The 24,305-nt window shown below is 35.6% G+C and overlaps 1 protein-coding gene across 1 annotated transcript in view; it reads left to right on the plus strand.

The window, feature by feature from the left end:
- The window catches only part of DOP1A (DOP1 leucine zipper like protein A), a 102,905-nt gene that overhangs the window by 66,598 nt on the left and 12,002 nt on the right, over positions 1 to 24,305 (plus strand). The window contains exons 20-32 of the mRNA XM_028161180.2: positions 1,163 to 3,152; positions 3,936 to 4,047; positions 4,154 to 4,336; positions 6,048 to 6,173; positions 10,659 to 10,793; positions 14,845 to 14,900; positions 16,017 to 16,121; positions 21,657 to 21,723; positions 21,827 to 21,971; positions 22,138 to 22,217; positions 23,058 to 23,167; positions 23,422 to 23,571; positions 23,718 to 23,779. Of these exons, the coding sequence (XP_028016981.2) occupies positions 1,163 to 3,152; positions 3,936 to 4,047; positions 4,154 to 4,336; positions 6,048 to 6,173; positions 10,659 to 10,793; positions 14,845 to 14,900; positions 16,017 to 16,121; positions 21,657 to 21,723; positions 21,827 to 21,971; positions 22,138 to 22,217; positions 23,058 to 23,167; positions 23,422 to 23,571; positions 23,718 to 23,779 (3,321 nt within the window). The remainder of the gene's footprint in view (positions 1 to 1,162; positions 3,153 to 3,935; positions 4,048 to 4,153; positions 4,337 to 6,047; positions 6,174 to 10,658; positions 10,794 to 14,844; positions 14,901 to 16,016; positions 16,122 to 21,656; positions 21,724 to 21,826; positions 21,972 to 22,137; positions 22,218 to 23,057; positions 23,168 to 23,421; positions 23,572 to 23,717; positions 23,780 to 24,305) is intronic.

Consider the following 24,305-nt stretch of genomic DNA (forward strand, 5'->3'; position numbering starts at 1 on the left):
AACCCATTTCTCAAGTCATATTTATGACATGTTTAGTGTAGTGACTGGCATATTTTAAGTGGTAAATACTATTATTACACTCTACAAACTGTTGGGTGAAGCCTTTTATAACACAGGATTAGATTAATTTATTATATGAAAGGGACAGAAGATTCTCACTCATTTGTGTCTCAACAACCCTATGAGGTCAGCAATAAAAAAGTAATTATATTGAGCAGGGAGCTGATTCTTAGAAGGCTGTGCTATCTCAAAGGCTCACTGCTGGTAAGTGATGCAAGCTGGAACTACACCATCCTGCTATTTCACTTTTAGTGTGTTTCTACAGAGTCTTTGTTCCTTTCTCTAGATTCCTTTCCACTTCTTTCCCTGAATCTTCTAAAAGAATGCCCTACCCTGCTAATTGCCAGAACTTCTATGTATTATCGCTACCTACCATCACAGTTCCAGCTTGTCTGCTGAATTCTCACCTCTCCTCTGAAATCAATCTCAGACCTCACCTGTGGTATCATGATGCTTTCCCTGAAAGTAATAGCATTTGGTTTGTACCATTCATATGCAACTAAGCATTCCATCCATTCTAAAAGAATTCCATCAATGTAGTATGCTCTGCAAAAAGTATAGAAATAGATTAATGTATTGGTGATCCCCCCACTGATTTTAAGCTCCTTAGAGGGAACAATGTTGTCTTTTTCTTCTCTCACCCTCATTGTCTGTTGGTTTAGGGCATTACTCATACTAGATTATTCCTAAACATTTTTTGAATTTTATCAGAATCAAGGAGGTTGTATTTTTATACTCTTTAGCATAACACAGGGAGGAAAAGAACACTAAAATTTTGAACTGCAGTAAAAAAGGATGTCTTATTTGGAGATGAGGGCAAATTTTTATATTTCATCTGTGTTAAATGTGCTCTTCTGTTTTAAGTTTAATTCAATTGAATAATAGGCCTTCTGTTGTTGAATTGTGTTTATTAAATTCTAGTTAACAGTTATCTATATAATTTTCTAACTTAAAAGGTGTGAAATAGTAATAAAATATGATTTTTAATAGTAAAATATAAGTGGGTTTTGAAACTAATGATTAAAATTCTTGAGTTCAGTGTGTATTTCTACATTTTCATTATTTAAAATTTTTCCTTCTTTACTATTTTTTCATATACCAGTAAGCCAAATACAACTCATTGCATCTAAAGGAAATGGTGAAAAGCCGCTTACCGTGGATGAAATAGAGAACTTTAGTCTCACCGTTAATCCATTAAGTGACAGACTTTCCCTTCTAAGTACCAGCAGTGAGACAATTCCAATGATTGTATCTGATTTTGATCTTCCAGACCAACAGATAGAAATACTTCAGAGTTCTGACTCTGGATGTTCACAGTCCTCTGCTGGGGACAACCTGAGTTACGAAGTTGATCCTGAAAATGTAAATGTCCAAGAGGACTCTCAGATGCTGAACAAAGGCTCCCCAGATGATGATGTTCAGCAGGTAGTGTTTGACCTGATATGTAAAGTTGTAAGTGGCCTCGAAGCAGAAACGGCATCAACTACTTCTCAGTTAGAAATTGAAGCTATGCCCCCAAAGCACAGTGATGCGGATCCAGGCGAGGAGCCAATTAAAAGTGAAGATCAGTCTACTCAGCAGAGTCAGAGTACTTCGCTGAGTAATGAAAGATCTCAGTTTCTCTCTGTGTCTGCAGAAGATGGCCGTGAGTGTGTGGCAACTGGAATCTCCAGAAATAGCTCCTCACCTTGTATTTCCGAAACTACACAGACTCCCCGTGACTCTTCTCTTGCTTCCACAGAAACCAAATCTAGACAGAGGAGTCACAGTAGTATTCAGTTCAGCTTCAAAGAAAAATTATCAGAAAAAGTCTCCGAGAAAGAAACAATCGTTAAGGAGTCAGGCAAACAGCCAGGAGCAAAACCTAAAGTAAAACTTGCCAAGAAAAAGGATGATGACAAGAAAAAAACTTCAAATGAAAAACTCAAACAAACCAGTGTGTTTTTTAGTGATGGTCTGGATTTAGAGAACTGGTATAGCTGTGGAGAGGGAGACATTTCTGAAATCGAGAGTGACATGGGTTCTCCAGGATCACGGAAATCTCCCAGTTTCAACGTCCATCCTCTCTACCAGCATGTGCTCCTGTATCTCCAGTTGTATGATTCATCCAGGACTCTTTATGCTTTTTCTGCCATCAAAGCCATATTGAAAACTAACCCTATTGCTTTTGTAAATGCCATTTCAACCACTAGTATAAATAATGTGTATACTCCTCAGTTATCTCTGCTTCAGAATCTATTGGCCAGACACCGGATTTCTGTTATGGGCAAAGACTTTTATAGTCACATTCCAGTGGACTCAAATCATAACTTCAGGAGTTCTATGTACATAGAAATTCTCATTTCCCTCTGTTTATATTACATGCGTAGCCATTACCCAACTCATGTCAAGGTCACTGCACAAGATTTAATAGGCAATCGAAATATGCAGATGATGAGCATAGAAATTTTGACACTTCTCTTTACTGAGCTGGCAAAAGTAATAGAAAACTCAGCAAAGGGTTTTCCTAGTTTTATCTCTGATATGTTATCTAAGTGCAAAGTTCAGAAAGTAATTCTTCACTGTTTGCTGTCATCTATCTTTAGTGCACAGAAATGGCATAGTGAAAAAATGGCAGGTAAGAATGTGATTGCTGTGGAAGAAGGTTTCTCAGAGGACAGCCTTATCAATTTCTCAGAGGATGAGTTTGACAATGGCAGCACACTCCAGTCACAACTTCTTAAAGTTCTTCAGAGACTCATTGTTCTAGAACACTGGGTAATGACTGTCCCTGAAGAGAATGAAACAGGTTTTGATTTTGTTGTATCTGATCTGGAACACATCAGTCCCCATCAGCCCATGACTTCTCTTCAGTATTTGCATGCTCAGCCAATCACATGCCAAGGCATGTTCCTCTGTGCAGTGATACGGGCCTTACATCAACACTGTGCTTGTAAGATGCACCCACAATGGATTGGTTTAATCACATCTACTCTGCCTTACATGGGAAAAGTTCTACAGAGAGTGGTTGTTTCTGTGACACTACAGCTTTGCAGAAATTTAGATAATCTAATTCAGCAGTACAAATATGAAACAGGATTATCTGATAGTAGGTAAGAGTTGATTTTTAACTTGGTTAATTGACATTCATCACATATATAACTGCTTAGTCATACAGAATGTCAGTCAGAATTTGAGTGAGTAAATTAGTGGGTATCACTAGGTAGGTTACAAATAGTAAGTTATTTTCACAAAGAAGAAAATTCAGCTTGAGGAATAATAATTAAACAATGAAGATTGGAAAAGATAAGGAATGTTTAAACAGGCCTTTTAAGGGCTGAAATTAATTCCATTCTTCTTCTCTGAGCTGGCAAAAGTAATAGCCCAGAAAAGGGTTTCCCTAGTTTTATCTGAATGTTATCTAAGGGCAAATTAATTTCACACTAAATTAATTTAAAATTACAAATCTTTTCCTATCTGATTTTATTTCTTGTTTGGAGGAGAAATTCCATATGTATCCCCAGGCCATATTTAAAATTAGTCTGCCAAATGAACCAGATGATTAGTAGACTAATTTCTGGTTTGTCTCCTGTATAACCTCAGCAACTACATGTAAAATATAAGAAAACTGCCAGTATTATTTATTATTGATATGCCTGTCCTACACAGTTGCTAGAGATTTACTGGCATTGATTACTTTGTATAGAATATCTTAGCCAAAAACAACTTTAGTACATATAATGTGACTATTTTATAAATTAGGACATAAAAGCTACTAGTTTATTATTTTAGTCATTTATTTATGTAATCTTTATGTGCCTAGAACATTTAATATTAATAAAATATGGACTTTTGTTTCTCAGAACTTACGTTCAAATGAATGCATTTTATTTCAGGCCTCTGTGGATGGCATCAATTATTCCACCAGATATGATTCTTATTCTTTTAGAAGGGATCACAGCCATTATCCATTACTGTTTGTTGGATCCTACTACACAGTATCTCCAAGTAAGACTGCACAAATATTTTACTTTTTAAAAAAGATTATGAGATACAGGTCCCCATTTAAAAACCTCAGTAAGTGATAATATGTTTTTTCCCCCAACTTTAATAGCTTTGGGTCAATGTAGACCACAGACACTTGTATGAAGCCCGCAAAGGAATCCTCTCAATCCTTCATATGATCATGTCCTCTGTGACATTGCTTTGGAGCATACTGCATCAGGCTGATTCTTCGGAAAAGATGACTGTTGCTGCATCTGCTTCTGTTACCACCATTAATCTTGGAGCCACAAAGGTTAGAAATTCACACTTCACCTGGGGCTCAAGAGTCTGTTTTAGCACTTTCTCAGAGATTATATTCAGAATTTGTGAATAATTTGAGTAGTATGTATGGCACTCTAATGCACTGAATAATTAATTACCAAATAATTTTATGACATCACAAAATTCACCTATTTAAAGTAAATGCAATATAGTGATTTTTAGAAACATATTTGAAGAGTAGTGAAACAATCACCACACTACTTTTCAAATGTATCTGTTACCACAAAGATCCCGCATATCCATTTGCAGTCACTCCGTGTTCCTACCCCTAACCTCCATACACTATTAATCTGTATTCTCTATATGTAGAGTTGCTTCTGAGCATTTTGAATAAACAGAACCACGCATTATTTCATCTTTTATATTTAGCTTCTTTCATAGGACAATGTTTTTGATGTTTATTCATACATGTTAAACTTTGTTCCTTTTCAAAGGGCTTTAAAATTTTTATAGTATTTTACCTAGTAATGAATTGTAAAGAAATAAAAAATTATGAAAAGATATATTTATAAGGCAAACTGAGAGATTCTAAACAATAAATAAGGAAATAGTTAAGTAAATTATTCTTTAGTGTTACATTATGTAGCTACTAATAATTATAGTTTGGAGAATCTTAGTGGGTAGAAAAATGCTTAAAAGTTTAGTGAAACAGGGATGTTACTTAGTTGAACAAATGCTGTATTTCCAGTCATGTAAAGAAAATAAATTTCTCTCAGAAAAAGGAGTAAATTTCATATTTTAATAGTGATGATCTCAGAATGATGGAATTAATGTTTGTTTTAAAAATACTGTTACATATTTTCCAAATTTTCTACTTTATACTTAGAAGAAAATTATATGAATTTTTAAAAGTGTGTTATGCTATGTCAGTTGTAAAATTGACATTCCTCTATTATCTAGACCTGATTTCCTGGACTTGTGAGTCATGGGAACATGTTTGTAATTGGGAAAAGGGGAAGGGTTAGAATCATGAGGAAAATTTTGTCTAAGTACTGATATTTGGATTAAACTGTGGTTTTTATTTTATTCAATTTTAATAAAATGTAAAACTCCTTCTCCTCTTAATAATGAATCTACATTAAACATAATTGAATTTCATGTATAATTGCCCCTTGAGCCACATGGGTTGGGGCACTGATCCCAGTGCATTGGAAAATCCATGAGTAACTTTTGTCTGCCCCCAAAATTTTTCCCCTCAATGTCCACGGAGGATTGATTCCAGGACACCTCCCCTGGTGTCAAAATCTGTAGGTGACCAAGTGTCCTATATAAAATAGCCTAGAACAGTGCATACAGTCAGTCTTTCACATTCATGGACTCCCAAATGCAGATGGAAAATAGTGCAAGTATTTATTGGAAAAAAATTAACATATTAGTGGATCTTTGCAATTCAAACCCTTGTTGTTCAAGGGTCAACTATATTGTGTTTTTCTGTTCTATCATCACACTAATTACACTCTTGAATTTAGCTGATTGGTTGTTATTTTATAGGACATCTTCCCCCCAGTTTTAGAATTAAAATGACCATGGTTGCATATATTAACATGATTAAAGTTTACTCTACTGTTGTTTAGGTAGTAAAACATATAAGAACTGTACATTATTTCAAGAAAAACAAAAAGTGCAGGTTAGTTGTTAATGCTTTCATACTTTTTAATTCACTTGTCACTTTCTTGTTTTAGAACTTGAGACAGCAAATTCTTGAATTATTGGGCCCCATTTCAATGAATCATGGTGTTCACTTTATGGCTGCCATTGCATTTGTATGGAATGAAAGAAGGCAGAATAAAAATATCAACAGGACCAAGGTATGTATTTAATCATTTTATACTTTTTATTTTTTTGTTTGGTAAAGCATTTGACGAGTACAGTAAGTCCTCACTTAACATTGACAGTGGGTTCTTGGAACATATAATGAAACCAATTTTACCATAGGCTAATTGATATAAACAACAGTTAAGTTCCTACAGCATCTCATCTATGTTATAATGAAAAGATATTGAACAAAACAATATCATTTGATGACCAGCTAATTTTCAACTCTCCATTAATTAAAAAGGGCCAGTATCGGGTGGGTAAGTAGAAAAGCAACATTTTGTGCACCTGTTTAGGTAATGACTTGTTGCCTAAATTTCTTAATTATAAAAGGTATTTTTTATGTGAAAAGAAAAATTAGTATGATATTAAAACTGTAGCCATATTTAAACAGCCATGATGATATAGTACTGTGTATCTTTTAAATGCTAGCTATTCAGGGTACAAAGCAAGGATATGAAGAAAAGTTTTTACGTTCACTAGTTTTTCATTGTGACATAATAGGTTAAATAGTTTGTTTCTAAATGTAATTCATAAATTGTTTTTTACTGGGTTATATATGTGAAAATTTTGTTACTTTGTGACTTTTGAAGCTCAAGAAAGTGTCCTATATTAGAAATAAATAGTGACACGTTAGAATATTAAGGCTATTTACATTCAGACAAGATATATGATTTGTCTAGCTAGATGTTTCTGATATGTTATTTTTGTGTTGAATTCACATTACATATATGCTGACATTTCTAAAGTACTAAAAATAAACATTTCACTTATATGACATTATTTTAACATTTGAGAATTAAGTAGTAGATATTACATTGGACAGAATTAGAATTCTGGAATATGTAAAAGCAGTCAATTATTTGACAAAGGAAGCAAGAACATACAATGGGGTAATGATAATCTATTCATTAAACGTTGTTTGGAACATTAGGCAGATACTTGCAAAAAAAGTGAAACTAGATCACCTCCTTACACCATATACAAGTATAAACTCAAAATGGATTAAAAACTTAAATGTAAGACTGGAAACCATAAAAATCATAGAAAACATAAGCAGTAGGAATCTTGGACATTTCTTTTAACAAATCTCCTTGGGCAAGGTAAACAAAAGAACAAATAAACAAATGCAACTACATTATCTTAAAAGTTCTTGCACAGCAAAGGAAACCATCAAAAAAGAAAGAAAAGACAACCCATTGAATGGAGAACATATTCACCAATGATACATATGATAAAGGGTTAATAATAAAAATTTATAAAGAACTCAAAAAATACAAACAATCCAAATTAAAAATGCTCAAAGGACCCTGGCAGGTGGCTTAGTTGATTGGAGCGTAGTCCCATACCACAGAGGTTGGGTTTCAGTTCCTGGTCAGAGCAGATACCAAGGTTGGGGGTTCAGTGTTGGGAGTTTGATCCCTGGTTGGGGCAGATACATGGGGCAACCAATCAATGTTTCTCTCTCACATCAGTGTTTCTCTCTCTCTCTCCCTCCCTCCCCCCCTCTCTCTATCTTCCTCTTTCTCTCAAGTAAAAATATATCCTCAGATGAGGATTTAAAAATAAAATTGGAGAATAGACACTTCTCCAAAGAGGACATACAGATGGCCAATAGACATATGAAAAGATGCTCAATGTCATTAATCATCAGAGAAATGCCATTTAAAACCACAAGGAGATATCACCTCACACCCCTCAGAATGGCTGTCATCAATAAATTAAAATACAAGTGTTGGTGAGGATGTGGAGAAAAGGGAACTCTTGTGCACTGTTGGTGGTAATGCAGATTGGTGCAGCCACTGTAGAAAACTAAAAAAATTAAAACTGCCTTATGACCCAGTGATTCCACTTCTGGTATATATCCAAAGAAACCCAAAACATCAATTTGAAAGAATATATGCACCCCTATGTTCACTGCACCATTATTTACAATAGCCAAGCTATAGAAGCAACCCAAGTGCCCATCAATAGACTAGTGGATAAAAAAGCAGTGGTATATATATATATATATATATATAATATATTATATATATATATATATATATATATATATATATATATATATATATATATATATATAATGGAATATTACTCGGCCATAAAAAAGAATGAAGTTTTACCATTTGCAACAGCATGGGTGGACCTAGAAGGTATTATGTTAAGTTATATAAGTCAGTCAGAGAAAGACAAATACCATATGATTTCACTTATATGTGGAATCTAAGGAAAACTATAAACAAAACAGAAACAGACTCATAAATACAGAAAACAGACTGATAGTTGCCAGAGGGGTGGGTGATTGGGGGACTGGGTGAAAGATGGGAGGGGGGTTGGGGGGTGAAAAAAGTGAAGGAATTAAGAAGTACAAATTGGTAGCTACAGAATAGTCACAGGGATATAAAGTACTGCATAGGGAATATAATCAATAATATTGTAATAACTGTGTGGTATCAGATGGGAAATGGATTTATTGGGGTAATAAGTTATGTAAGTTATATAATGTCCAATCACTGTTTTATACACCTAAAACTATGAATATAAAGATAAGGATTAACAGTCATATGGAAAAAAGCTTATATGATAGACAAAGACCAAAACAACTATATATATAAAAAAAGAAGAAACAATGCAGATAACAGAAGATGTGAACAATAATAATAATATCTTTCAATAAGTGAAACCATATTGCATCCCTAAGATAAAGAGACTAGTAGAAAGATCATTGCAAAAATTCAAATTTTTCTTGGATATTGAATTTTATAGCAGAAGCAAAACAAACTTTTAAGAGTTGCAAGCAAAAGGGGTAAATATCAGAAATAGCATGCAAACTTGGAAAGATGGACATGGGAAAAAGGAGATAAGAAAATTAGGGAAGTGAGCCCTGGCTGGTGTGGCTCAGTTGGTTGGAGTGTTGTCCTGTACACTAAAAGGTGGAGGGTTTGATTTCTGGTCAGGACACATACCCAGGTGGCAGGTCTGATCCCCAGTTGGGGCACATGTGGGAGGCACCTGATTGATGATTCTCTCTCACATCAATGTTTCTCTCTCTCTCTCTCTCTCTCTCTCTCTCTCTCTCTCTCTCTCTCTCTCTCTCTCTCTCTCTTCTCTCCCTCCCTCTCCTCCCTCCCTCCCTCTCCCTCTCTCCCCCTCTCTCTTACTCTCTTCCCCTCTCACTCACCCCCTTCCGCTCTCTAAAAAAATCAATAAAATACACAGAAGAAAATTAGGGAACTGATACTGGAGATTCAATATCTTTTTGCAGAAAGATAGAACAGAAAAAAAATGAGAGAATAATATCAAAGAAATAGTACAGGAACATTCCTCTGACAGTCTGTGAAAAAGAGATCACAAAGATCAGCATGTGATTTTAGGACACTGGATTTAAAGAGGAGATCTGAAAATATCCTCAAGAGAAAATACTGGAATAATGATAAGACTTGTCAATAGCAACACTAGAAATTGTGATGGAAAATTAGTTTCAAACTATAATTACATACCCAGCCAAAATGTCACTTAAGGTGTTTTGAACCATGCAATGTCTAAAAAAAAAAAAAAAAAAATTGCCATAAATTTACGCTTTCTCAACTACAGGAAAATGCATCTCCACCAGAGGAGGAATAAACCAAGAAGGAAGAAGTTTTAGGATCCAATCAATAGGGGTTCCAACACAGAAGAAAAGGAAAGGGAATTTCCAGGCTGATGGTCACAGGAGAGATATCAAGATGATACTGTGTAGCAAGCCTAGAGGGCACGAACTCAGGGTAGAACAGAAACACATTGAGCAGATTTCTCACGGAAAAAAAAAAAAAAAAAAGGAGACACTAAATGGAGGAGGAAAGAGTAGAAAATTAACTACCTGGTATGGTTGAATATGTAATTAGAGGAGATTTACAGTTACTGGAGCATTGGGGAAGAATTTGTGATAGAAATAGAGAAAACCAAATTTTAAAAAAGCAGTGTCTTAATTCTAGGAAAAAGAAAAAGTTTAATTAAAAGAGAAATACAATGATAGTGCAATATACAGCACAACCATAAGTAGGCATGTGAACACTGGATGTTTATTTAAGTAAAATTAATGATATAACTATGTTGGGAGAACAGGAAGAAAAGAGTAAGCGACCTCAATCATTGTCTCCTAAAGTTAGAAGTCAGTAGGTAATATCTAAAATTGGGGCAAGGGGCGGGGGAGTGAAATAGGAAAATATAATAGCATTGTGTATTATTCAGAAATAATAGAAAAGAGCTAAGATTTGAACATGGTTGCTTTGGGTCATGAGAAAGGATAGGGGACTGCAATTTTTTTTTTAAATTCAGGCTTATTGTCCTATATGATTTTTTAAAAATAATGTACATGTGTTACTGATAAAAAAATATAAATTTTACCAGATATATAATCAATGGACTTGAAAAATCCTTTGAAAGTCCTCTTAAAAGACTTATGTATTTATGTATAAATACAATGATGTGTTATCCAGGTTATTCCTGCAGCCAGTGAAGAACAGCTTTTACTGGTAGAACTGGTTCGCTCAATCAGTGTCATGAGAACAGAAACTGTTATACAGACTGTGAAAGAAGTTTTAAAGCAGCCCCCAGCCATAGCAAAAGACAAGGTAAGAAGAGGTTTTCTCAGCTTTTGTTTACAGTTCTATTTGAAAAATGATGCTGGTAGGTAAGGTTTTTGTTGTACAGTAATGTCCTTTTTGCAGAGATGAGTGCATGTAGCCCTTGTACTGCTGTAATAAAAACAGTTATCAGTAACTTCACTGACTTACTATTGTGATCATTCTGTAGCTAGTGAAAAACAGTTTACTGCTCATATCTCTATATGTACGTCTAAGGCAGTCAACAGCTGTGTGATCTAATTCTTAGGGGCGGGGAAGGGAAGGCTGGTGGGGTTCTGGTCCTTTAAAGGAAGAACACAGAGCCAGAGTCCAAGGTCTGCTTACCTCAGTCGTTGACTTTCTCAAAGCTTCTTCATTGCTTTCTCTTTTAAATGAATCTGTCTTTTTTTTTTCTATTTTTCAATTAATGTTTACATTCAATATTATTTTGTATTAGTTTCATGTATACAGCATAGTGGTTAGACATTCATATACTTGACAAAGTGTTCCCCCTGATCTTTCCTGTACTCATCTGACACCATACATAGTTATTACAATCTTATTGACTGTATTTCCTATGCTGTACTTCACAGCCCCATTACTATTTTGTTAACTACCAATCTGTACTTCTCAGTCCCTTCACCTTTTCCTCCCAGTCCCCAATCCTCCTCCTCTCTGGCAACCAGCAGTCTGTTCTCTGTATCTATGAGTCTGTTTCTATTTTGTTTGTTTATAGTTTTCTTTAGATTCCACATATAAATGAAATCATATGCTATTTGTCTTTCTCTGACTGACTTATTTCACTTAGCATAGTACACGTTGGCATAATATTCATGCTGTTGCAAATGGTTAAGACTTCGTTCTTTTTTATGGCCAAGTAATATTCCATTGTATATATGTACCACTGCTTTTTTATCCACTTCTCTATTGATGGGCACTTGGGTTGTTTCCATACCTTGGCTATGGTAATTAACAGTGCAGTGAACATAGGGGTGCATATATTCTTTCGAATTAGTGGTTTGGGTTTCTTTGGATATATACCAGAAGTGGAATCACTGGGTCATAAGGCAGTTCCATTTTTAATTTTTTGAGGGTCCTCCACACTGTTTCTACAATGGCTGCATCAATCTGCATTATCACCAACAGTGCACAAGGGTTCCCTTTTCTCTACATTGTCGCTAACACTTGTCATTTGTGGATTTATTGGTGATAGCCATTCTGACAGGCAGGAGGTGATATCTCTTGTGATTTTAAATAGCATTTCTCTGATGATTAATGACATTGAGCATCTTTTCATATGTCTATTGTCCATCTGTATATCCTCTTTGGAGAAGTGTCTATTCAGGTTTTTTGCCCATTTTTAAATTGAATTATTTGCATTTCTTTGGTGTATGAATTCTTTATAAATTTTGGATATTAACCCTTTATCATATGTATCATTGGTGAATATGTTCTCCATTCAGTGGATTGTCTTTTCTTCCCTCACTCCCTCCCACCCTCCCTCCTTCCCTCCCTCCCTTCCTCCCTTCCTTTCGATGCTTTCCTTTGCTGTGCAGGCTTTTGTGTTCCCTTGCCCAAGGAGACTTGCTAAAAGAAATGTCCAAGATTTTACTACCTATCTTTTCTATGGTTTCCAGTCTTACATTTAAGTTTTTAATCTATTTTGAGATTATACTTGTATATATGGTGAAAGGAGGTAGTCTAGTTTCATTTTTTCCATGTATCTGTTCAATTTTCCCAACACCATGTAATGAGTATATTGTCTTTTCCCCAGTGTATATTCTTGCCTACTTTGTGAAATGTTATACTAATTGAGCATACAGGCATGGGTTTATTTCTCAGCTCTCTATTTTGTTCCATTAATATGTGTCTGTTGTTGTGGTGGTTTTTTTAAATATATGGGATAGGGAGTTAGAAACATCGATGAGAGAGAAACATCGATGAGCTGCCTCCTGCACACTTCCCACTGGGGATGTGCCCGCAACCAAGGTACATGCCCTTGACCGGAATCGAACCCGGGACCCCCCAGTCCACAGGCCAACGCTCTATCCACCGAGCCAAACTGGTCAGGGCTATATGTCTGTTTTTATGCCAATACCATGCTGCTTTGATTACTATGGCCTTGTAGTATAGTTTGATATTAGATAGCATGCTTCCTTCAACTTTATTCTTCTTTCTCAAGATTGCTGTGGCTATTCAGGTCTGTTGTGGTTCCATATAAATTTATGGAATATTTGTTCTAGTTCTGTGAAGTATGCCATTCGTATTTTTATAGGAATTATGTTGAATCTATACATCGCTTGGATAGTATGGACATTTTTACAATATTCTTGCTATCCATGACCAAAGTATATGCTTCCATTTATTTTTATCTTTTTCATTTTCTTTCTTCAGTGTCTTATAATTTTCCAAGTACAGGTCTTTTACATCCTTGGTTAAATTTATCCCTATGTATTTTTTAGGCAGTTATAAATGGGATTGTTTTCTTACTTTCTCTTTCTGATAGTTCATTATTGGTATATAAAAATGCAACTGATTTCTGGATATTTATTTTGTATCCTACTACTTTACTGAATTTATCAGTTCGAATAGTTTTTTTGGTGGAATCTTTAATATTCTCTACATAAAGTATCATGTCATCTGCAAATAATGACAGTTTTTCTTCTTCCTTTCAAATTGGATCACCTTTTATTTCTCTTGTCTGATTGTTGTGGCTAGGACTTTCAGTACTATGTTGAATAAGAGCGATGAAAGTGGGCATCCCTGTCTTGTTGCTCAAAATGAATCTCTTAATTCTGTAAACTTACCATGTTTTGCTATACCTTTAGTTCTAGTCAGTGTCATTTCTTGATCATGTACAAGACTGTACCTTCGAAGAGCTACAGAAAATGAATAACACAATCTCTGCATTCATAGTGCACTGTCTTTAATTAGGCAGACATGAAATTCAACAAGTAGTAAAATTATGGCCTCTCTACTTTTTCTGCTTTTAATTCTAGCAATTTTAAGAGGTCATATTTTCTTAGAAATTGTTTATTAACTGCAAACATTAGACTTCAGGACATTCAAAAGAGACCTAATCACATCCATGAAAGAATTATTACACAGATCTGAAAATCTTGACATTTTTTCCTTTATTTGCCAATAGGGAAAGTGTGCTTGGATATGTAAATAGCCAATGTTCTTATATTTTTAGTACTTTTCTTACTATTCTGAAATCACCTCTGGGGCATTTGTGAAAGGATTTTAAATTTGCCTGTGAACGCTCAGTTCAGCATAATATTTTCAGCATCTACTTGTACCAAATATTGGGCTAAGTGTGCAGGATATGAAAACAAGAGCAAATTTCACACACACACACACACACACACACACACACACACACTCGACCTGCTGCCCCTCTGTTCTTACTCTATTAAGTTCTGAGTAGATTAGATACTTCATTTTCTTTGTGATAAAAGGGGAAAACTTCAAGGGAATATTTTCTACTAAAGGAACAAAGTGGATGTCAGTGGCCAACAGTTTCATTTTCTTACCTAGTATTAATTTCTAAATACAGGTGTTCTTTTTATTACATGTTTCACTCAGCACTATTTTTAGATAAAGTCTACATTTTAGATATTAGGCATTATTCCCAAATTTGGCTAACTATATTAATTTAACAGAAATGTGTGATAAAATAGATTAAAAGCACATTTTATAAAAAAAATCTCAACTTAATTCTGATAGCACCAACTAAGCATAAACTAATTAAAATAAAACTAGATTTGGTATTTACAGAGTAAATCGATCATTTAAAAGTAATAGCTGGAGTGGTAGGGTAGGAATTGAGAATCTTTCTATTCTTTCCATCCATTTTCAACTTTTTAAATAGCTTGAGTTTTTCCCCGTACTAAATGAAAGAGAGCTGCATGGTTTTGTTTTGTTTTTATGACAAATTTGTGTTTGATTTTGTTTTGTTTTTTAATTAAAAATTGGCAGTAAAATAGAGTAGTTGCAACAATGAAAAAGCAAAGGCAGCATTTTTCTTCACTGTAAAATTGATTTCTTTTGTTTATAGAAACATCTTTCTTTGGAAGTCTGCATGCTTCAGTTTTTCTATGCTTATATTCAAAGGTAAGATAACTGATGTGGATCTCTCCTTACTGTATTAGCAATGTATAAAAGTTAGGAAACATAGGAGAAAAGCACCTGAATTCTTTCAAGAAATTGCTATTTCTTTCCCCTAAAACTAAAAGAACAAATGCTAGAAACAGAAACATTGTTTCTGGATATATTAATACGAGTCATTGGATATCTTCATGACCCAAACATATAAAACCTTAAGACCTAAGTGTATTTAAGATACACTGGGTATTAAAACACTGAATTGTAAGAAAATTATTTAAATATAAATAAAAAGCTGAGTCCTATTGAAACCATGCCTACTGCCACTAAATTTATTATTATTTTATATAGATGAATATGTGGTAGCCTAATATGATTTTTTAAATGTTAGTAATGATAATATGAAAATATATTTTTGTTATGGCATTCCAATTTTCCATTTAGTTAACCCCTGAATAGAAAGTTGGTTGACTTCAATTTTGATAAAATTCTTACTAGAGAATTTGAATCCTTATCCTCTGTTACAGGGTAATTTGGTTTTATCACCAAGCATGGCATCGTTTTGTGGTCTATGACGGACATTATTATAAAGTTAGGTTGTATGGTGTATTAAAACTGGTTGTGACTGCCTAAAATCCAAACATAGACACATAGAGGTGTTAGGGTTAAGATCAGACAGACACAAGATAATTTCTCTATAGGTGAGAGACTGTTGTTTAGGGTAGGTTAACAGGTCTCCCAAAGATGAGACAGACTCATGGATGAAGAAAAAAGAACTAGTAAAGGAGAGAAGTGGAGAGAACAGGTTAGGGAGTAGGTGACTATGATGTTAGTTGTATTTTAGTTTTGAGAGTCCATGTGTTAAAAACAGGGTCTCTACAGCAAAATTTATAGACTAATAAATCATACTGGGTATTAAATGTATTTGATATTCTTTTTATATAACAGAAGAAAAGAGAAAGCTTTTAGGGATTTTGTTTTTTCATAGTCTATAAAAATTTAGGGAATGTTTCAGAGAAACTAGAAGGAGAATTTGTTAAAGACTGTTGGTAAAATTATAAAGAAAATTAAAGTTTACTGTGGATTTCTATATATGTATATATAAAAAATATATTTATCTTGCAGAATTCCAGTGCCCAATTTAGTGGATAGCTGGGCATCACTTTTGATCCTACTGAAAGACTCTATACAACTGAGTCTTCCAGCCCCAGGGCAGTTCCTTATACTTGGGTAAGCAATTTCACTTAAAAATATTATTTTGAATAAATGAAGAATGTTCATTGTCTTAATTGCTATATATCAGATGTTTTGGGTGACCATGTGATTTCTACCATCTCAAAGAATTCTCAAGGTATAAAACTAGATGTATAGCATGAGGCCTGTAAATAAAGGAGTGGGCAGGGATGGAGAAATCATGTTTATACATATACAAAATGTAAATGTGCTAGTGTAAAACTTACAACACTAGTTATTTCATGAGGAGAGACTGTGGATTAAAAGGGGAGGAGGTGACATGAACCAGAAGGTCACAATTCGATTCCCGGTCGGGGCACATGTCTGGGTTTTGGACTCAATCCCCAGTACGAGTGTGCAGGAGGTAAACAATCAGTGATTCTCATCATTGATGTTTCTATCTCTCTTTCCATCTCCCTTCCTCTCTCTGAAATCAATAAAAATACATTTAAAAAATAAAAAGGGGGAAGGAGTGAGTAGGATAGCTGAAGTGGACTGCATAGAGGAGGGTCATTTGAGTTCAAGGCCCTGAGCATAAACAGATTTGGAAAAGTCATTTTCCTGATTTATCTTACTAGTTTGTATGATTATTTGATAAATTCCAGTTACCCTTGCTTAACTTCAAGCACCATGATTTCATGGACATTGTTTTTTTGCTTACTATTATTCTTGGTTCACAATAAATACTTGCTCTGTGAATGGAGATGGTAGGAACAGAAAACCTTCTTTCTAGGAGGTTGTAGAAGACAGAAAGCGGAAGGTATATTGGGCAAGATATCTTGTCTGTTTGGTTATAGAGTAGGGCACAGGCAGTGGAATGGGGGATGGATGAAAAGGGAGATGGGAGCTAGATAGAGAAGCACTTTGCATTTTAGCTTAAGAAATTTGGTCTTGGGCAGGGGTGGACTGATTGTAGGTGTTGAAGAGAGACATGACTGACAAGTTAGTAGGAGGATGGATCAAAGGGGAAAGAGGATGGACTAGGAATTAGGTTTCAAGTGGGAGTTAGGGAGTATGAACTATTGATGCGAGTGAAAGAACAGGACAAAGAAGAAGGAAAAGAGGTCAGCAAAGGAGATAGAAAGGCAAATAATGGAAAGTGAGAAGAAAACCAGATATATTCAGTGTTTTAAAGCAAAGAAGTTAAGAGGGCATAAGTAATACCAGAAAGATTAAGGAAGATGAGGATAAATAAGAGGCTATAATTATTGATGATTTGGAGAGGGTTGGTGATTTAGGGGAAAGGAGTTTGGCAAGATAGTAAGCACAGATGTGAACAGCAAAGGGTTAGAATGAGAAAGTAAGTGTGGGTTATTCTTTGAAGGTGTTTAATTATGAAAAGAAAGAAATTATGAGGTAGCAAGAGGAAATGTGTTTCAAAGGTCATATTAATGGTAAGGAAGACCTGAGGACCTTGACTTGTTACTAGCAAAGATTCTGAAGTTGTACAAATCCCAGCTCCTTTACTTCTTAGCTGTGTGCCCTTGGGCAGGTCATTTAACCTCTCCATCTGTAAAAGGGGATGATAATGTGCCTGTTATAGAGTTGTTATGATTAAATGAGTTAAATATTTGTTAAAATCTTAAATAGTGCCTGGCCTATTTTAGTAAGATGGTCTTCAGTAAGTGTAATGTAAGTGGAGCGTGACAGCAGATTCTAGAGAGAACCTTCTTGATAGCACCAGATTCCAGAGACAGCGGGGAAAGAATGGAAAGCATTGAATGGCACCAAGTCTAAAAGTGAGAAAGAAGGATGCATTTTCTCTAAGACATTGACACTCAAAGGTTGACCCTTCAACTAGCAGCATTGGAATCAGCTGGGATCTTGTTAGAAATGTGGAATCATAGGCTCTACCCCAGACCATCCCCAATCAGAATCTTCATTTTAACAAGAGTAGAGGCTCGGTGCACGAAATTCGTGCACGGAGGGGGGTTGTCCCTCAGCCCAGCCTGTACCCTCTCCAATCTGGGACCCCTCAAGGGATGTCCGACTGCCCGTTTAGGCCCGATCCCAGGGATCGGGCCTAAACGGGCAGTCGGACATCCCTCTCACAATCCAGGACTGCTGGCTCCCAACTGCTTGCCTGCCTGCCTTCCTGATTGCCCCTAACCGCTTCTGCCTGCCTCTCACAATCCAGGACTGCTGGCTCCCAACTGCTTGCCTGCCTGTCTTCCTGATTGCCCCTAACCGCTTCTGCCTGCCAGCCTTATCACCCCCTAACCACTCCCATGCCAGCCTGTTTGCCCCCAACTTCCCTCTTCTGCCGGCCTGGTCACCCCTAACTGCCCTCTCCTGCAGGGTTGATCACCTCCAACTGCCCTCCCTTGCAGGCTTGGTCCCTCTCAACTGCCCTCCCTTGCAGGCCAGGTGCCTCCCAACTGCCCTCTCCTGCTGGCCATCTTGTGGTGGCCATCCTGTGTCCACATGGGGGCAGGATCTTTGACCACATGGGGGCAGCTATAGTGTGTGTTGCAGTGATGATCAATCTACATTGTACTCTTTTATTAGATAGGATAGAGGCCTGGTATAGGGGTGGGGGCCAGCTGGTTTACCCTGAAGGGTGTCCCTGATCAGGGTGGGGTACCCTGGGGGCGTGGGGCGGCCTGAGCAAGGGGCCTGTGGTGGTTTGCAGGTCAACCACGCCCCCTGGCAACGCAAGCAGAGGCCCTGGTATCTGGAATTTATTTTCCTTCTACAATTGAAACTTTGTAGCCTGGAGCAGAGCCAAGCCTGGGGCTCCCTCCAAGGCCCGAAGCCATTTGTGTTGGGGTTATAATTGAAACTTTGTTGCCTTAAGTGGGTGGGCCTGGCCAGGGTGTGTGGAAAGCTTTGCTTCCCCTGTTGCCGGCGACAACCCTGGCCTGCTCTCTCAAGCTCCATTCTGCCGCCATTTGTTTGAATTTGTTTACCTTCTATAATTGAAACTTTGTAGCTTGAGTGGAGGCTTAGGCCTGGAAATGGCAGGCGGAAAGCTTGGCTTCCTCTGTTACCTAGGAAACCTTGCTCTCTGTGGCTGTAGCCATCTTGGTTTGGGTTAATTTGCATACTCGCTCTGATTGGATGGTGGGCGTGGCTTGTGGGTGTGTCAGAGGTATGGTCAATTTGCATATTTGTCTATTATTAGATTAGATTCCCACGTGATTTAGTACACACTAAAGTTTGAAAAGGACTGCTTAAGACATAAGGGGGAACAGAAAGGGAATAGAGTAAACTTTTTCCCAACATTTTTACATTACCTCAGTCCAATGGTGTCATTACTAGTCAATGACAGCCAATATGTTACCATACTGAATGGATACATTCAACCAATAGCAAAGAACTTCAATCTATTAGTCAGCCTCTGTAGCCGTGATACTGATTTAATGTATGTAATTGTGTGATTCTATATACATAGACTTACCTTCTACCCTTATTGTCCTTAAGGGAACTAGCAATTCTGGTTTGGCAGCCAATGGTGTCGAAAATTTTAAAGTGGAGAAGAAGGAAGTTGAGGGTTCTTCAGTAAGATGACCTCATGTTTCCTAGTAATTGTGGGATTGCAGTCTTCCAACAGGAAGCAGAAAGAAGGTGTAGCGACAGAGCTGAGAGCTTGAAGAGAGTGGATTAGCCTGTAGTAGCTGAGTATCGTTGACTGCCCAGCCACAGTGAGCTAGAGATCCTGCTTGAGAATTTCAGGGATCAGGATGATCCCTGGATCCTCATGCTATTTTCTAAATAAAAAAACTGAAGGGTTTTGGAGATTGAAGGTGTAATAAAAAGAGCAGTGGACTTGATGTCTGCAATTCCTGGAACAGAAGTTAAGATTACTCATGTGTAAGATTTTATTTTTTTTAAATATATTTTTACCGATTTCAGAGAGGAAGGGAGAAGGGAGAGAGATAGAAACATCAGTGATGAGAGAGAATCATTGATAGGCTGCCTCCTGCCCACTCCCTACTGGAGATCCAGCCTGCAACCTGGGCATGTGCCCTTGATCTGAATCGAACCTGGGACCCTTCAGTCCACAGGCCAATGCTCTATCCACTGAGCCAAACCAGCAAGGGCCCCATGTGTATGATTTTAGTAATGAGAGAGGTAACTTCTAGAAATCAAACATTCTAATGAAGATTTCTGTTCTTATATTTTAAGCTCTATTTCCAACCCTAATTTCTGTTACTTGGGTACATCAATAAACCTCTCCAAGGCTATTTTCCTATCAAGCAGTAATATCTACTCTACCCGCCTCTGAACTATTTTAAGGCCCAAAGAGGGAATATATGTACAGTTGTTTGAATCATCACCAAATAACCCTGCTGGCTAATTTCATTAAAATTTAAGGCCATCTATTATGAGTTATAGCTTCTCCCTTACAAAATTTACTGTTTCCTCAACTACCTTTTCTTTCTCATTTCTCAGATAATGAAGGATCCTATCTGCTTCTCAGTATGTGTGTACATTGAGCATTTACACAAAAAATTGGACATGTTTGGTTATACTAGAAATTTACTTCCCTTTTTAAACTTTTGGTTGTTCATATATTTTTTCCCAACCATTCCATTGATCCTCTAAAAAGTTCTAATTATAAAATAGAAATCAACATGAAGATTACTCTTCAATATAACTTTACATGAGTTTGAAAATAATTATGCATATAATTTATCTTAATAAAACCAAGTCAAAATAAATATTGAGTGGAATAGCTTAGCAAACAATGGAAATGGAAACATTTAAATTTAATCTATTATTTAATTTAATCTATTATATATATAATATTACATATTATATATACACATGCAGGGTAAGAATCATTTCTATGTCACAATTTAAAATTGGTGGGGTTTGGGTGTGTGTGTTTTTTTTTTTTTACTTTTTGGTTGATGCACAAAACATACAGAAAAACTTACAAATAATTAAGTACACAACTCCACAAATTATTATAAAGTAAATACACAAGTGTATAATAACGAGTCTAAATTAAGAAATAAAACACCATATGTCCTCTAAGGTCCCCTCCCAATTACTATCCTTTCCCTTCTCCCCAAAGATAACCACTATTCTGACTTCTAACACCACAGATAAATTTTTCTTGGTTTTTGAACGATAAGTATAACTTGTATTTTGTGTCTGCTTCCTTCACACATTGGTAAGATTCATCCATGTAATTTCATGTAGTTATTTATTCATGTCCATTGCTGTTTAGTATTTCATTGTATGAATATGCCACAGTTTCTCTCTGTTCCTGGACATTTTTGTTCTTTCCAGTTTTTGTTTTTTTGCAAATAATGCTGTTAAGCAAACATCCTTGTACATATCTTTTCATGGCATATGATACAATATATATATTCATTAAACATACAATATATATATAAAATCATGAAAAGAAAGAAATTATGAGGTAGCAAGAGGAAATGTGATTCAAAGGATACATAGGATACAATATATATATTCATTAAACATACAAAATAGAAATTGAGGCCACAGTCACTTGCTCACTGTGAGAAATTAGATTGCCTCATTTTCTTTAATATTTCCGGTTTGTTTTGGCTCCTTTAGGGTTCTGAATGAGTTTATTATGAAAAACCCTAGTTTGGAAAATAAAAAAGACCAAAGAGACCTTCAGGTAAGGCATTCTGAATGGGAAGGTCAAATAACGTTGTCTATGAAGTTTCATTTGCCTGTATATAAGTACATATATTTATAGTGGTTTTTCCTTGTTTCTTTAGGATGTGACTCATAAAATAGTGGATGCAATTGGTGCAATTGCTGGTTCTTCTTTGGAACAGACAACATGGCTACGCCGGAATCTTGAAGTTAAGCCTTCTCCCAAAATAACGGTGGACGGAACCACTCTGGAATCTGATGTTGAAGGTATTGATATCAAACATTTAGGCTTATATGTGTAGGTGTATATTCACTAAGAAAGCATTGCAGCTATTACTAGAAATACCATAAAATCATCCCTTTCCCCTCGTATTTAGCAGGCAGCTTTCTTAGTGGGAAAGATCTAACTTTACCTGCATCTTCTCTTACTTAGATATGTTATCACCTGCACTGGAAACCTCAAACATAACTCCTTCTGTATATAGTGTTCATGCACTGACATTACTTTCTGAGGTAAATATTAAGTTTTTTAAAATGAACTTTCAAGTAAAAAGTTTCACAAATATTAGCAAGTAATTCTTAGGGTTTTTAATTTGAAAAATCATTTTGTACTTATAGAAATCACTGTATAGAATAAAGTTTGAATTTGTATCAGGTTATTTAGTTTTTTAAATATTAGTGATAATAACCTTAGATTTTGCTCACCTTCCCAAATACTATTTTTTAAAAGTGTACTTTTTATAAAAAGATAAGTCCTTTTGTATCATAGTATGGTAGGGAGGGGTAGAGATGATATAATGATGCTTGCCACTATAAAGTATTTTACAGTATACCAAACATTTTTATATGCATCCTCTGACATGCTCTTTTTTATATCCTGTTATATAGTCTTGCAGGTTATTTTTGTTGCCCCTTTTAGATGTGGACACTGAGCCTCACAAAGATTAGAACAATATGATTAAAATCAAATAGCTATTAATTGACAGAGTTGGGACTTGAGTATCTGAGTTCATTTGGTTGTTTTTACCCCAAGCCCCCTTTAACCAGGTCAGGAAAAGAGAATACTGAGTTTCAAGTCTTAAATTTACTATTTACTCACATTAAAAGGACCTTGACCTCTCTTTTTCTATACTTCCCTATCTCAGTTAGAGATAGTAAAATTTGCCCATATTTATATATACTATAGTAATAATGAACAAAAAAAGCAAACAGTATGAAACTATTCATATAAAAATGGCTTAGGAAGATCTTATTTTAGATTTTTCTAATTTTAAGGTATTGTAGATTTTTTCTTAAAGATGAAAATCACCTCTGAATGCTCTTAGATTATACTCCACTTTTTTATTTTTTTAGGTTTTGGCTCATCTTTTGGATATGGTTTTCTATAGTGATGAAAAAGAACGAGTTATTCCTTTACTTGTAAATATTATGCATTATGTTGTGCCCTACCTCCGAAATCACAGGTACTATTATTATTTAAGTAGATTTCTTAGTTAATTCATAGCTCATTCAAAGCAAATTAATTCCTTTGTTGCCATTATTTGAATTACCACAAGATGACATTATTTTTACCTTGAATTATAATGATTAAAAATTTTTTCTTATGGTGCTTTCTGTTTCCTATCATTGTTTTAGGTAACTGTGAACATTAATGAATAACTTACTATGATGATTAAAATGATAACATATAGGTTAAGGTAGTTTTCCTTCCTCCTAGTGCACATAATGCTCCTAGTTACCGAGCCTGTGTCCAGCTGCTCAGCAGTCTTAGTGGGTATCAGTACACCCGGAGAGCCTGGAAAAAAGAAGCCTTTGACCTCTTTATGGATCCCAGTTTCTTTCAGATGGACGCCTCTTGTGTTAATCAGTAAGTCATTGTCTAGCTTTTATTCAACATGATAATGTATCTCATAAAGTCTGTTAAAATTAATTACTATCCTGCAAAGGAGACCACTTTTTAATAATGATAACAACAAAATCTTAATTACATATCTTAATCCTTGCCTTTTTCAGTTGGAGAGCAATTCTGGACAATCTGATGACACATGATAAGACAACATTTAGAGATTTGATGAGTGAGTATTATGGGATGACAACCTAAGCAATGTCTTTCCTGTATATAATCTATTCTTATTTACTTTGCTCTTTTTAGACACTACTGGTTATACTTAGCTCTTTGTCAAGTTATATTTAGTACCCTATCGGAATATAATATTAAAACTCAAAGGGGACAACATAGTGATAACTAATAAGTAAAACTATTTGACCATGTGTCTGTAAATTGTTTCCTTAGACCACAGCGTAGAACCTAGCACATAGTAAGCACTTAATAAGTAATTGTTGAAGTGAAAGAGTGATATTTCTTCTGAAGAAAAAGGATCTTTAAAAATGTTTTTAAGTTTGGAAGTTACTAAGCTAATGACCTTAAATAGCAGCGAAGTTGGGTGAGTCTGTATAATTCTGCGTAAGCTCTTAAACACAAACTACAGTCCCACTTCCAGAAAATAAAGGAGCAGCATTTTCTCGCTTCTCTCTTCTTCACTGCATTGTTTTAAGGTTCAGATTTATCCATTCAACAAATATTTATTAAAAGACAAAAAT

Source organism: Eptesicus fuscus, chromosome 10 (genome assembly GCF_027574615.1).
Source record: "Eptesicus fuscus isolate TK198812 chromosome 10, DD_ASM_mEF_20220401, whole genome shotgun sequence".
Taxonomy (NCBI): Eukaryota; Metazoa; Chordata; class Mammalia; order Chiroptera; family Vespertilionidae; genus Eptesicus; species Eptesicus fuscus.